Raw genomic sequence first — 13,695 nt, 5'->3', positions numbered from 1 at the left:
TGTTTGCAAGCTCTTCTTGCATTTGTATGGTAATCTCTCAACTTACATCCCACTCCAAAAGAGAGGAAGAAGGTCATATATAATGTACATTTTTAAAACATAATTTTTGGAAGAATAAAAGTCATATCAGAAAAGATAGAGCAGTCTAGTTAGAGTGATTGTTTTGATTTCCTAATTGTATCTTCTGATTTAAAAACTTTCAATTTTGAATTCTGGTTTCATTTAACCTAAACAGAACCTAGTCATCAGCATAGTGCAACAAACATGATTTATTATCTAAAAAATGAATTTACAAATAGAAGATAATAAAGTTATAAAAATAGGTAGTATTTATTGTCTTCATCTTTTGTGAATGTAAACACATGTATGTACAGAAGTTTTTTATTTTTATTCCCTTAATTTTTTATTTATAAAGCATTTTTAGAGCTGGATGTAGTGGTTCACACCTATAATCTCAGCAACTTGGGAGGCTGAGGCAGGAGGATCTCAAGTTTGAGGCAAGCCTCAACAACTTAGTGAGGCCCTAAGCAACTTAGAGAGACCCTATCTCAAAATAAAAAAAATAAAAAGGGCTAGGGCTATATGGCTGAATGGTTAAAGTGCTGCTGGGTTCAATTCCTGGCGTGAGCGTGCGCACACACACACACACACACAAAAGAATGAAAGAAAGAGAGAAAAAAAAAGGGGATTGCTTTCCCAGTCTAAAATTAATTTTTCTCCCAGACTGAGATAAATGAATAAATAAATGGCCATGTGCACATTAGTTTATAGTCTAAGGTTTTGTACCCATCCATGGCAAGAGTGTTATAATGAGATACTGTTTGTTTTTCTATCTCTTCTGTTCTTTTTTTTTTTTTCATTAATACTTTTTTCTTTTACCTGAGTGTTAGCTAGGACCACCGTCATGCAGAATCAAATATTTATTTCCCAGCCCCCACTACAGATTAAGCTCTGGAATTAATAGAGTACAATGTGTTGCTTGTGACTCGTGCCTTTAAAAGCAAATGGTGCTCTCTTCTCTTTAGTTCTCCCCTTTTCCACAAATTATAGAGTTAGGACAAGGTAATAAGCCCTCTCATATGATGCACATGAGACAATCCAAGGGTTGATTTATCCACAAGACACAAGGATTTCAGACCTCTAGCAACTTGACAGAGGGGAATTCCTATACAGGAAGAGAATTGATAAAGAACAGAAATAAGCCTTTGTCTTCTGGAACAGTTTTTATGTCCTGGTCAGATAAGCAGTTTTTCACTAACACTGTTCTGGAAAAGAAACTGGAATGGGAAGAGATTGATGGTAGGGAAAATTGTCTTTTAGAGCCATAATAACAGTTCCTAGCCTGAATTAAGGCAGGAATAGATGAGGGGGAAAGATAGCTGAATTGAAGACCATGTCTTCAGGTCTTGGCAATCAATTATGTTGAAGGTGAAAAGTGGGGAGAAAAAATGTATTTCTAATATTTTAACAAGGGTGACTGAGGCTAATGTCAGTCATGTTTATTGGGAAGGAAAATAATAGCGAATACACAAAGTAACATGTCAAAATGAGGAACACAGGGCTCAGCAGGGAAGAAAGCCTATTTTCTGCTAGTTTCCTCTTTTTCACTAATGAAAACAGTTGCTGGAAGCCAGAGCACGCTATATTAATAACAGCTTCTGTCACTGACAACCCATTCTATATTTAATGTATTCCCATCAAAATTCTTCAGTTTTCTGATAGCCTCCATCAAAAATTGCTGTCATTTCCACTGGTTATATAATTTCAATCGAATAATGCTCTCAATGTAAGGTAAAAATTTTTCTTCTATGTGCTTAGGCACTTACCTACTAGTTTAGTTTTTACAATTATAATATTATAATGGCAGATACATGTCATTACACATTTGTCAAAACCCACAGGCTGTACAACACGAAGAGTGAGCCCTAATATAAACATTGGACTTTGGTTAGTAATGATGTGCAGATGTTGGCTCAGTGACCCTGGTGCTGTAATATTGGTGGGGGAGGCTATGCATTTTGTGGGGAGGGGTATGTGGAAATTGTTTTTATATTCAATTTTTGCTATGAATCTAAAACTGCTCTAAATATAAGCTCTGTTAATTTAAAGATACACAGTGTTGTATAACTCTCTTTTTTCCTATGGAATAACCTGCAATGATCACCTTTCTTCCTTTTCCAGTTTAAAGAAATCAATTTATTTTTTCTTTAAAACATCAGATGCAGTGTTCTCATCCTTGAGCATGTGTAGCCGTATCTTTTGTAAAATAAAGGGGAACAGTAGAATACCATATCCCTGAGAGCCCCCTTTTCTGTTCTCAATAACCTAGTCAAGTTAGGGAGAAAATGAGAGCAACACTGAGCCAGGATGTCCAGGTGCATATTATCTTGAATAACACTGAATTTCTTTCATGAATGCTGGAAATTGGGGCAAGTTAATGTGATCCATAGAAAGCTGCTTTTTGCACACAAACCAGGACAATTGATTCTTGGACTACTGATCAAACAAGAACTAAGCAAACTTAGCAAGCTAATGCCGATGTCATCACTGCCTCTGCAGCCTAACATTTAAAGCCACTCCCTCAGTGGCAATTGGTAGAACTCAGAGAACTTTAGAAAGAATGCTTGTCATTTGTCCAGTCACTGCCTCTGGACAAAATGCCATGAGAGATAATGGTGCTATCTCTTAACCTATCACCACTGGACCTTCCCTGTGAGCATTTCTCAAAAAAGCCTATTCCTCCTATGCCAGCTTTAAGTATTTTTCTTTTATGTCTCAGCAATTTATACCTATTTCCTAGCATAACTGGGCTGCAGACAAAACAGGAGGGAAAACAGAGCAAATTTGAAACCATCATATCCAGCAGGTTTATGCATATTGCTGTATTTTCCATTAAGTAAAGTATACAAATCATTTTCATTGGAAAAACAACTTTAATTATATAAGCAGTTTTTTCAGAAATAAAATAATCAAACTAGAATAATTTTTAAGAGTTGACTCTGGAATTTCTTATCTAAATTCAATTTTAGTTCTATCATTTATCAGATATACATTTTTTAAATTTTTTATTTGTTCTTTTTAGTTATATATGACACGACAGTAGAGTGTATTTTGGCATATTATACGTACATAGAGTAGAACTTCTCATTCTTGTGGTTGGATATGATATGGAGTTACACTGTTTATGTATTCATATATGAACAAAGGAAAGTTATGTCTAATTCACTCTAATGTCTTTCTTATTCCCATCTCCTCTCCCTTCCCTTCATTCCCATTTGTCTAAGCCAATGAACTTCTATTCGTCCCTCCACCTCTTATTGTGTGTTAGCATCCACATATAAGAATATTCAGCCTTTGTTTTTAGGAGATTGGCTTATTTCACTTAGCATGATAGTCTCCAATTCCATCCATTTACTGGTAAATGCCATAATTTCATTCTTCTCTATGGCTGAGTAATATTCTGTTGTGTATATGTACCACATTTTCTTTATCCATTCATCTATTGAAGGGCATCTAGGTTGGTTCCACAGTTAGCTATTGTGAATGGAGCTGCTATAAACATTGATGTGGCCTTGTCATTATAGTATGCTGATTTTAAGTCTTATGCCAAGGAATGGGATAACTGGGTCAAATGGTGGTTCCATTACAAGTTTTCTGAGGAATCTCCAAACTACTTTCCATATTGGTTGTGCCAATTTGCAGTCCCACCAGCAATGTATGTGTGTATCTTTTTCCTCACATCCTTGCCAACATTATTGTTGCTTGTATTCTTGATAATTGCCATTCTGACTGAAGTAAGATGAAATCTCATTGTAGTTTTAATTTGTATTTCTCTAATTTCTAGAAATATTGAACATTGTTTCATATATTTGTTGACTGATGGTACTTCTTCTGTGAAGTGGCTGTTCAATTCCTTTGCCCATTTATTGATAGGGTTATTTGGTTTTTTTGGTGTTCAGTTTTTGAATTCTTTGTATATCCTGGAGATGAATACTCTATCTCAAGTGCAGGTGGCAAAGATTTCCTCCCATTCTGTAGGTTCTCTCTTCACATTATTGTTTCCTTTGCTGATAAGCTTTTCAGTATGATACCATCCCAATTTACTGAGTCTTGATTTACTTCTTGTGCTTTAGGACTCTTGTTAAATAATTTGGTTCCTAAGCCAACATGATGGAGATTTGGTCGACTTTTAGATATAGGTTCTTGAGCAAGCTTGATTATATTTTAAGTTTCTTTTTTTTTTTCATTTCCAAAATGGAATTAATAGAAATATCTATACTTCATTGATTTGCTTACAATATTAAATGGGAAAATCTCTATAAAGTATTGAGTATAAAGCCTGGCACAAGAAGCTACTCAATCAAGATATATTTTTTTTGAGTGGAAGACATTGTTCAGTCACCAAAAAAGTAATGTCTTGAAGGACATTCAATCATTTACTAATTGAGAAATTATATAAGTTCTGAAAATCCTGACTTCTGGTTCTGGCTATGATGGAAGAACTAGGTGTTAGACTGATTTTTCCACTCTTAACAACTATGACACTGGACAAAATATATGAAAAAAAAAAAAACTTGGTCAACACACAGCTCAGAACCATGATCCTCGAGAGGCATGAAACACAAGAGAATACCATATTACCGTACTTTACTTTCTTAGAGTAATTTTCAAAATTATGGCCAGGGAACCTAAACAGAGAACAGCTGTCTTTCTAGACATAAGAAATAGCAACATTTGGGACTCCTGCAGCATCTGGAATTTATATTGCAGGTTACCAGAAATAAAGAAACTAGACAGAAAAGGAACCCATACAATCTACATAGGTGTCCTTTGGAGTCTTTGAATACTTGTGCATGCATATGTAAAATTCAGAGAGGATTAGTAATGAGCACCTTTTTTGGAAATGTGACCTAAATAGAAAGATCAGAGAATACATAGTGCTTGGATACAACAGAATGAGAACAAGCCAAAATTGAGGTTCCAGAAAAGTAATTATTTAGGAGTAGTACTATTCTAGCCTGGGTATAAGGAATATTCTAGACTTACCCTTAAAGCTAGACATCAAGCCTCAATAGAATCAAGCAAGCTAACAACAAATTAATTCTCTTCAAGAATAAAAGCCAACACTCTTTATAGGAAGACAAATAATTCCATAATCTCAACAATATAGGTTTTTATTGTCAAGCATAAAATTTTTTAAAAAATATTATGGATATAAGGAATCAAATATATATATTTGATATATATCAATTGGATACGAAGGAAAAGCTATAGAAACAAATAACACTCATGGTGAAATTAGTAGACAAAGACTTCAGGCAGATATATACTCAGAAATTTAGAAACAAAGATGAGGAAGTAGTGTACAGATGGGGAATCTTAACAAATAATCAAAACTAAAAGAGAGAGGGGTGCAAATGAAAATTGTAGAATTAAAAACTATAACATCTGAAATTTTAAAAATTGCTAATCTGGGTTTAATAGCAGTATGGATATTGTGCAAGAAAAGATTTTGAAAAAAGTAAATAGAAACTATGCAAACTGAAGCACAGAAAGAAAAAGAAACTGACAAATAATTAATAAAAAAACTGAACAGATATTGGTGAACTGTGGAATATTAAAAATATTTCTAAGACATGTGGGATAAAAGCTCCAGAGGAAAAAAAGAGCTTTGGTAGTGGAAAAATATTGAAAGACATAATAGTACAAAAAGTCCCCAAATAGAATGAAAAATGACAACCCACGGAGAATATTGTCCAACACAAAATAAACTTAAGTCTCTGGGGACATTCATTCATTTCCTCAGCAAGATGTGAACACTTAAAAGCTTATTTTGAAAATCCTGATCTCTGATTGTAGCGATGATGAAGAAATGAACCACAAAGAGCACAAGCCCAAAGGAAACCACATCTAAGCATATCTTTATAATTGTTTTAAAGCAAATTAAAAATAAAAACAACAAAACATTCAGAACACAAAGACATATTGCATAAAGAAAATTAACAACAGAATAACTACTGGATTCTCATCCGAAACAATACAAGCCAGAAACGAGTGAAATGGCAGTTTTTAAATACTAAGATGTAAGCTATTAAATTGGCTTTCTAAATCAAGAAAATGTTTCTTCAAAATTGAGGCAAATAATTTCTGTATTACAAAAGTGATGACCTGTCATTACAGAAAATGTTGAATAAATTTATTCAGGTGGAAGGGAAATTTTACTGGGTGAAACAATTTATATGAATTAAAAAAAGCATTGTGAATTGTTCTGCTCTCTTAATTTCCTTAAAAAGCAGTTCACTACTCAAAGCATGACTAACAAAATGTGCTGCAGAATTTCCAATGTGTATAAGTAAAATATATTGACAAATGGCACAAAGGAGAGGAGAGGATAAATGGATGTATCATTTTATATTATATGTATAGTTTTTATATTACATATAAAATAGTGTACTATGACAGGTTAAGAATCTAATCCCTATAGAAATCACCAAAGAAATAAAATAAATAAAATCACCAAAGAAATAGAACCATGGTAAGTCAAAAGAGGAAGGAAAGTATAATATAAGAAACACTTGTTTAAATAAAAACAAGGCAAGATTGAAAAAAAAGATGGACTAATTAGAAAACAAATAGTAAGAAGGTAGACTTAAACCTCACCATATCAATAATTATGTTAAATATAAAGGTATTAAAACCAATCAAAAGACAGAGAGGTAAGACCCAACCATATTCTACTTTCGAGAGAAAGTTTATACTCTTCAAATATAAAGACCCAGATAGTTTTGAAGTTAAAGGACAGAAAGAAAAATTAACCATGTGAAAACATCAATCCTAGGAAAACTAGAATGGAATGTCTATATTAATGTCAAAATGTACTATTTTGTAATGAGGAATATTACTAACGCCGAAGAACTTGAGCCTCTGAACATGCACCAAATTCAAATATGCTCCTCACCAACACATATTTCTTAACTGCCTTAAACCCCTGACCATTTTAAGCACCATGGAAAACCTCTCTAATTGTTTCATATTCATTTATGCTTTTTATCAAAACATTATCTTTAAGCAATTTTTATATACAAACATTCTCCTGAGATTTTTCTCTTATAGGATGTTAAACTAAAAATTGTAGTCAGACCATGTAATTCAGAATCTTAATTTGATCAAAGATCATTTTGAAAAATATTTTTCCTAGCACTTTAGAATAGGTATTTCCCTCCTCCTACCTCTCCTTTCCGTGCCATCATTCTAGGTTGTATGTATCTATAAATATTGTTGAATTTTAACCCAAAATTTAATAGACTTTGTTGAAAATATAAGCAAATTTATTAATTTGAGGATGTATTAAATATATAAATGCCACACTAACATGTTAGAGATATAAAACATATACAATGGAAGCTATTGCCTTAAGAAAATACTTGAGGCATCCATACTGTCCTGTAAGGAAATTCTCTCCATCATCCTTGTTCACTTACATCTAGTTTTAAGTCAAAGGAAGCAGCATATCAGGAGATCATAGGTGGAAGGAGAGAGCAAAATGCAGGGCATTCATGACCCCATTTCCCCCTTGGCTGTTGTAGTTTTGGCAGACCCTGACAGGCAGCCTGTTTTCCATAGCTCAACCTCTTTCTAAGCTTGGTATTATCACTATTCTCTTTTATCGACACTTCCTCTTCTTGCACAAACCTAGTGCCTCACTACCATTTATGATTTCTCCTGCATACAAAAATTTCAAAGACTTTATATATTCCTTCAGAACAAGGTGCTAATTCTCTTGGGATCTACACTACCATTCCCTCTTCCTTCCAAATCCATAATAGATTCCAGCATAGTCCAGATAGAGAAGGTCTGCTCCCCCAGGAAGGGATGCTATGAACACAGAAGCAATGATAGGGTCCTATTAATTTATAGTGACAATGCTAGAGGCCTTGCATGGAAGTGGATCCCAAGGGTGTTAGAGCAAGAAGAATGAAATATACTGTTTAAATGAACCAAATTCATCAATATGGGTGCACATTCCTGGAATTGGTAATTTGACGTGTAATTTCAAGCTCTTGCCGTTGGTGTCAAAAAATTGCTGGGTTGGGTTTTTTTCTTTCTTTTTTTATTGCTTCTTTTTAGTCATACATGACAGTAGAATCTATTTTGGTATCTTTATACAAGCATGGACTAAATCTTATTCTAATTAGAATGCTGGATTGTTAAATGAAACCTTGATTCAGCAGTAGCCTATAGCCAATATGGCTAAGATGCTAGCAACTTCTCTGGCATACTGTAGAAGATGGAGTCAGAGACTTAAGAATGGGAGAATATTGGAATGAACCTATTGTGCAAATATGCTCTGCCTCAAGCCTCATTAGCCCTTTTGAAGGGCTCTTCTGAGGATGCTTTTTCCATGAGACATTGATTTGTTAAGGCAGCACTAGCATCCCTGGACAGAAGGTTCTGATTTGCTACTAGTATAGGTAAAGCTGAATGCCTAATCCTGACACACCAAGTAACTATGTAGCTTAATCTTGTCATGTATTGGATGTTATCTGTTCCATAAATCATAAAGTTGGACTTGTATTCTATTATTACATGAAAGTGGTTTATGAGACCAGTCCAAAAAGAACAAGTAAATTACAAAAGGAATATACTAGCATTTCACTGGCCTCTGGTAAAGAAATTCCCTCCCCTGATGCCTTCAGACCTCAGAGTGATAGTGGTGTCCCACCGTGCTACACTTAGGATGCCTCACTATCCTTGTGAGATTCCTAGCCCAGTTCTTACCTGTGGAGACACTCTCAATACTTCATTCTTTTAAATTAAACCTCTTTGAGTGAATGAGCTCTCTATTACCATCTAAGGCCTTGACTGAATCACTATCAAAAATATAGAGTAGATTCTGGATTGTTGTCCACATTGGTACATGTGCATATGCATACACTCATACCCACACACCTACACACTCTTACACAAATATTACCATTATCCAGAATTATGCCCAAAAGAGAAGGAACATGAAAAAAGCAAGAGAAATAATCTGCTGTTATAGAAGGCAAATAGTATCTAGAGTTAAATGAACTGAGAGTTAATATTTAAGGTCAGTTAATATTTAAGGTCAGACAAGAATTCCTTTTCCCATTCGAACTTCAATTGTCTAATCTTCAATAAAGAAAATAATACTGTCTTACTGAGTTACTGAGATGATAAAATTTTAAAAAATATAAATACATATAAAACACCTACATTATACTACATGCATAAGTGCATTTGTCTACAAATCTAAAGCCTGGAAACATCCAAACTATGACACTTAGGATTACCTTTTAAAATCACAGCAATGTGATAACTGAAGAACAAGTTCTTATAGTGCATCTCACAAAGTAATGGGGGAATTTCCACCACACTATAAAGGGATGTCTAGAGTTGAAATTCACATTGTCCTCACAGGAGAGTGGGAATCACTGCCAATGCATTCATAATGGTCTTGGCAATCTGGCTAATACAGCATGGCTTGGGAGAGAGCTTGTGAAGAATATGGCTGTTCTTTACATGTTTTATTAGGTCATCCATCATCCTTCTAGGAGATAAAATATAGAACTCTGGGAATAACCATTAATTATGAAGATGTGGGTCCTGGACATTTCAAGTAAATTAACATCCACTTCATGTGCTTTAAAATTTCAGGCTGCTGACAGACTGTATACTCACCTTGAAATATGTAGAGAATTATTTTTCCCTTAACAGAATTATGAATACACATTAAGATAATTGTATTTTTATTTAATTTAATTTAGTTCTGTCTTGTAACTATAAAGGGATTTGAAGCAGCTTACAAAAACACAAATGGGGAGAAATTAAATAGATGAGCCAATCTGAGAGAAGGGGAAATAAGGGTAGAAAAATAAAATAAAGCCAAGGGAACACTTGAATACATAAAATATCTAAGTCATAGATTATTATGCACTTATTAAATTTGGGTCACAGCTTGTGTTTAAACCTTCTGGTAAGTGAAAAAAGAGAGAAACATTATTCACGTAGGATTCATGGAAAGGATTAGTTTAAAATAAACCAGTTGCTCTGGATGAAAGCATTTTCTGATAATGAAAACTGAGAACAATTTCTCAAAGGATCTCCATAAGGGGCCTGTATGATTAGGTCCTTCACAGCATTCCCCCACAATAAATACAATAGTGAGTACCATGCCATGCAACTATCCCCTGTAATTTCCCCCAAATGCACTTGGTAAAAGTATTCTTTGGAGGTTAAATGGTACAGTCAGAGTTCAGGACATGTGTAGTTTTGTTTGGCATGATGGTAAAATTAGAACACCTAGAAAAAAAATAATGACACACACATCGACTGGTATGAATCAGCACAGAATTCAAGTTCATGCTTCTATAATCTAATATAATGATTTGGAGAGTAACATTTGAAGTTACTAGAGAAAAACCATATCCTTTGATGGATAATCAAATGCTGAAATGCAGGTTTAATAATATCCATGAAAGTGAAGAAGCTCAATCAAGACACTTAGCTAACCAACTGACTAATCATAAGAGATAGAACAAAGGTTTCCAAGGAAGAGCTAGGATTTAACATAAGAATCCTTATAATGAGATAAGTGTTACAAATATCTTTTCCATTTATTTCCAATGTATGTTCTTTTTGAACAGAGGCTAAACTGACACCATAGGTTTCCAAAGTATGTGATGTTTTCTCTCTTCTTTCTTTATCCTAACACCAGCTGATCAGCTATTAGAAGCCAAGCACTGTGTTGGGCCCTGAGAATACAACAATGAAGAAGATATAATTTTTATCCTAAAAGCTAGATGGAGAGACATATATATAAAAAGCAGTTCCAATATTGTCTATGATGCTGTACTAGTCAACTAAAAGAGTGCTTAACTTTCTTGAAAAGGAAATTCATGAAAATTTTCATAGAAGAGATGACTAAGGTGAATTCTAAAAGATGGATCAAAATTTGATATTGGAGGAAAAGGTGGAGAATGTTCATGGAAAAGCATTAAGGAAACAATGCTTCAAGCACAGAGGACAGCCTGTGGGGAGACACAGTTGAAAAAAACATGGCATATTCAGGCAACAGCAGGTAATTCAGCAATAGGAATACACAAGGACAGTTAAGGAAAGAAGAGGGACAGGAAGACAGGAACTTGACAGGCTAATTGAGCCATTCAAAGATGTTAAACACCACCTTTTGATTTGGCTTTTAGGAAGCTCTGTCTGGTAGCAGATTTGAGGAAGAGGAAAAAGAAGGTGTCCCCACTGCATGGCTGGAACATCATTGCAATAGTGTCCTGGTGTGTATTTAGAACATCAGACTGAAGTGATCATGAGAGTAATTATATTTCATAGGAAATAGTAAAGAAAAAATGTAATAGAGGAAAGACTTCCAGTTTGGGCAACTATGAATGATGACACTATTCACAGCATAAGAGAAAATGAGGAAGAGCAAATCTGAATTAATGAGTTCAGACTGGGCCTATTGAGGATAAAATGTCAGAAAAAGTGTCTTGTACAACAACAGAGAGACAGCGGGGCTAAGGAGATAAAATGATAGTTGAATCATAAAGTTATGTGGATAAGATTGATAAGGAAACTGTATAAAATTAAGAAGTACATCATGATGCCACTGTATTTAAGAGGAATAAGAACCTATAAAATAAACCAGCAAGGACTGGACCAGCAGGAAAGGACCCAATTCCCAGGGAGCAGAAGAGGAGGAAATATTATAGAAGAAGGAGAGATCTGCAGCTTTAAATGATAAGCAGTAAACCTTTAAGTGAAATGGGCAATTGCCCTTGAAAATTAATTTTTCCTGATCATGTTTAATAAGCCACATTAAAAATACATTTAATGAACACCTGACCTACCCTGAGGCACTCTTACAGGAGTTAGGAATAAAACTGTGAAGAACACAGAAGAAAAATCCCTTTCTTCTTGAAACTTACACTCTAGAGAATAAGAAATAAATGTATTCCATAATCATAATGAAATAACAAATGTGTTATGAAAAAATAGGATAAGAAAGTAGGAACAGCTAGAAAAAGAAACAGGGGAAGATGGTCTAAGAAGACCTGGGGACAAGGGGACCTTCAATCATACACTTGAGGGAGACTGAGGAAGCAGCCATGAGTACATCCAGGGAAGGGATTTCAAGTGGAGGAAGAGGCCCAGGGAAAGGCCCCAAACATGTCTGGCATGATGGAGAAATATCCAGGAGGCCAGTATGGCTATAGTTATGTGAACACAGAGGAAGCAACAGATGAGGTCACACAATCCACGTGCTTCCAAAAACCTACCAGCTTTTGGAAGCACATGGATTTCACTTTAAGTGAAATGTTGAGGCCTCTGGAGGGTTTTAAGAAGGAGACTGACAGGATCTGATCCCTGTTTTAAAGGTTCACTCTGGCTGCTGTAAGAATAGACTATGAGATGGGAGGAAAAGAGAAAGGGGCCTTGGCACCACGGCACACATCCATAATCCCAGCAACTCAAAGGGCTGAAGCAAGAAGATTGCAAGTTGGAGGCCAACCTCAGCAATTTAGCAAGGCCCTAAGTGACTTAGCAAAACTGTCTCAAAATAAAAAGTAAAAAAGTGTTAGGGATGTGGCTCAATAGTTAAGTGCCTCTGGGTTCAATCCCAAGATTCAGAAAAAAAGAAAAAGGAAAGAGATTGAGAAAGAGAGAGGGGATGGGGGCCTGGATAGAAGGAAGGATGGTTATCATAATCTATAGCCCACGTCCCATGCAGGCTATGGAACCAGAGTCATTGGTGAATTGGACTGGCACAAACAAATCACACAGACACAGAAAATACCTCTTTCTTGGGGTGTTTCAGGACAGCTCCTCCACCTCAAGTTGTAAGTTCCCATAAGTGGGGCAAAGGAAAAACATGGGAGGCTGGTGAGAAAGAGCAAGCACACTCTGAACCCTGGTTTTTATAGAAGAGAGCCGTTTGACACAACATTCCATCCAAAAAGGGTAGTATTACAAAGAAACAAGAAGGCAGCCCACTCCCATTGGGTAACACCCATCCCAGAGCATCACTCCTCTGCCAAGCAGAGATGAGATCAACCTGCCTCTGCATGCAGCAAAAACCAGTCTCACACCCCATTGCTCAAGAGAAAGGGTGCTTAACTCTTCTGTGGCAGCTTCCGACTTGTTCCCCCTTTTGCTTTGGAAGAATACAATGATGAATTGTTATCTCAAGTTCCTGAATTCTTATTCTGAGGGCATGGCATCCTATTGTTACAACATAAAAGAGAATTAGTAGCAAAGATAACAGTCCAATAATATACCATGCAGAATGTTTCAGTATGTTTCCAGGATTAAAGCCATTTAATTCTTGAAGTATTTGATCAGCTAAAGCGGTGGAATCCAAAAGATCAATTTTAGCATTTTGTATATCTTGAATATGATGATGTAACTCCAAAAGATCCAGACTATTATTATTGTTCTGCCAAATACCCAATAGATGGTTTTTAACCTTCTCCCAATCCCATTGGGAAGCATTGTACTTGGCAGTAGTAACACACACATATTTATAGTCAGCATGGCATTTGAGCCTTTCCTTGAACTTTAGAGTGGAAAACTCATTACCAATATTTATGACAGTAGTTTCTAAAGCGTTCAGCTTAGTTTCAATCCTTTCATCAATATTTATGATTATGAAGGGATTTG

General features: G+C 35.3%; 1 protein-coding gene across 1 annotated transcript in view; it reads right to left on the bottom strand.

Moving 5' to 3' along the window:
- The window catches only part of Ibsp (integrin binding sialoprotein), a 97,348-nt gene extending 84,447 nt beyond the window's left edge, over positions 1-12,901 (bottom strand). The window contains exon 1 of the mRNA XM_027939859.2: positions 12,833-12,901. Within this exon, the coding sequence (XP_027795660.2) occupies positions 12,833-12,887 (55 nt within the window). The 5' untranslated portion in view covers positions 12,888-12,901. The remainder of the gene's footprint in view (positions 1-12,832) is intronic.
- Between the last annotated feature and the right edge of the window lie 794 nt (positions 12,902-13,695).

This window comes from Marmota flaviventris, chromosome 7, assembly GCF_047511675.1.
Source record: "Marmota flaviventris isolate mMarFla1 chromosome 7, mMarFla1.hap1, whole genome shotgun sequence".
Classification (NCBI taxonomy): domain Eukaryota; kingdom Metazoa; phylum Chordata; class Mammalia; order Rodentia; family Sciuridae; genus Marmota; species Marmota flaviventris.
Note: the sequence above shows the minus strand (reverse complement) of the source record. Positions and strands in the feature narration are given on the sequence as shown.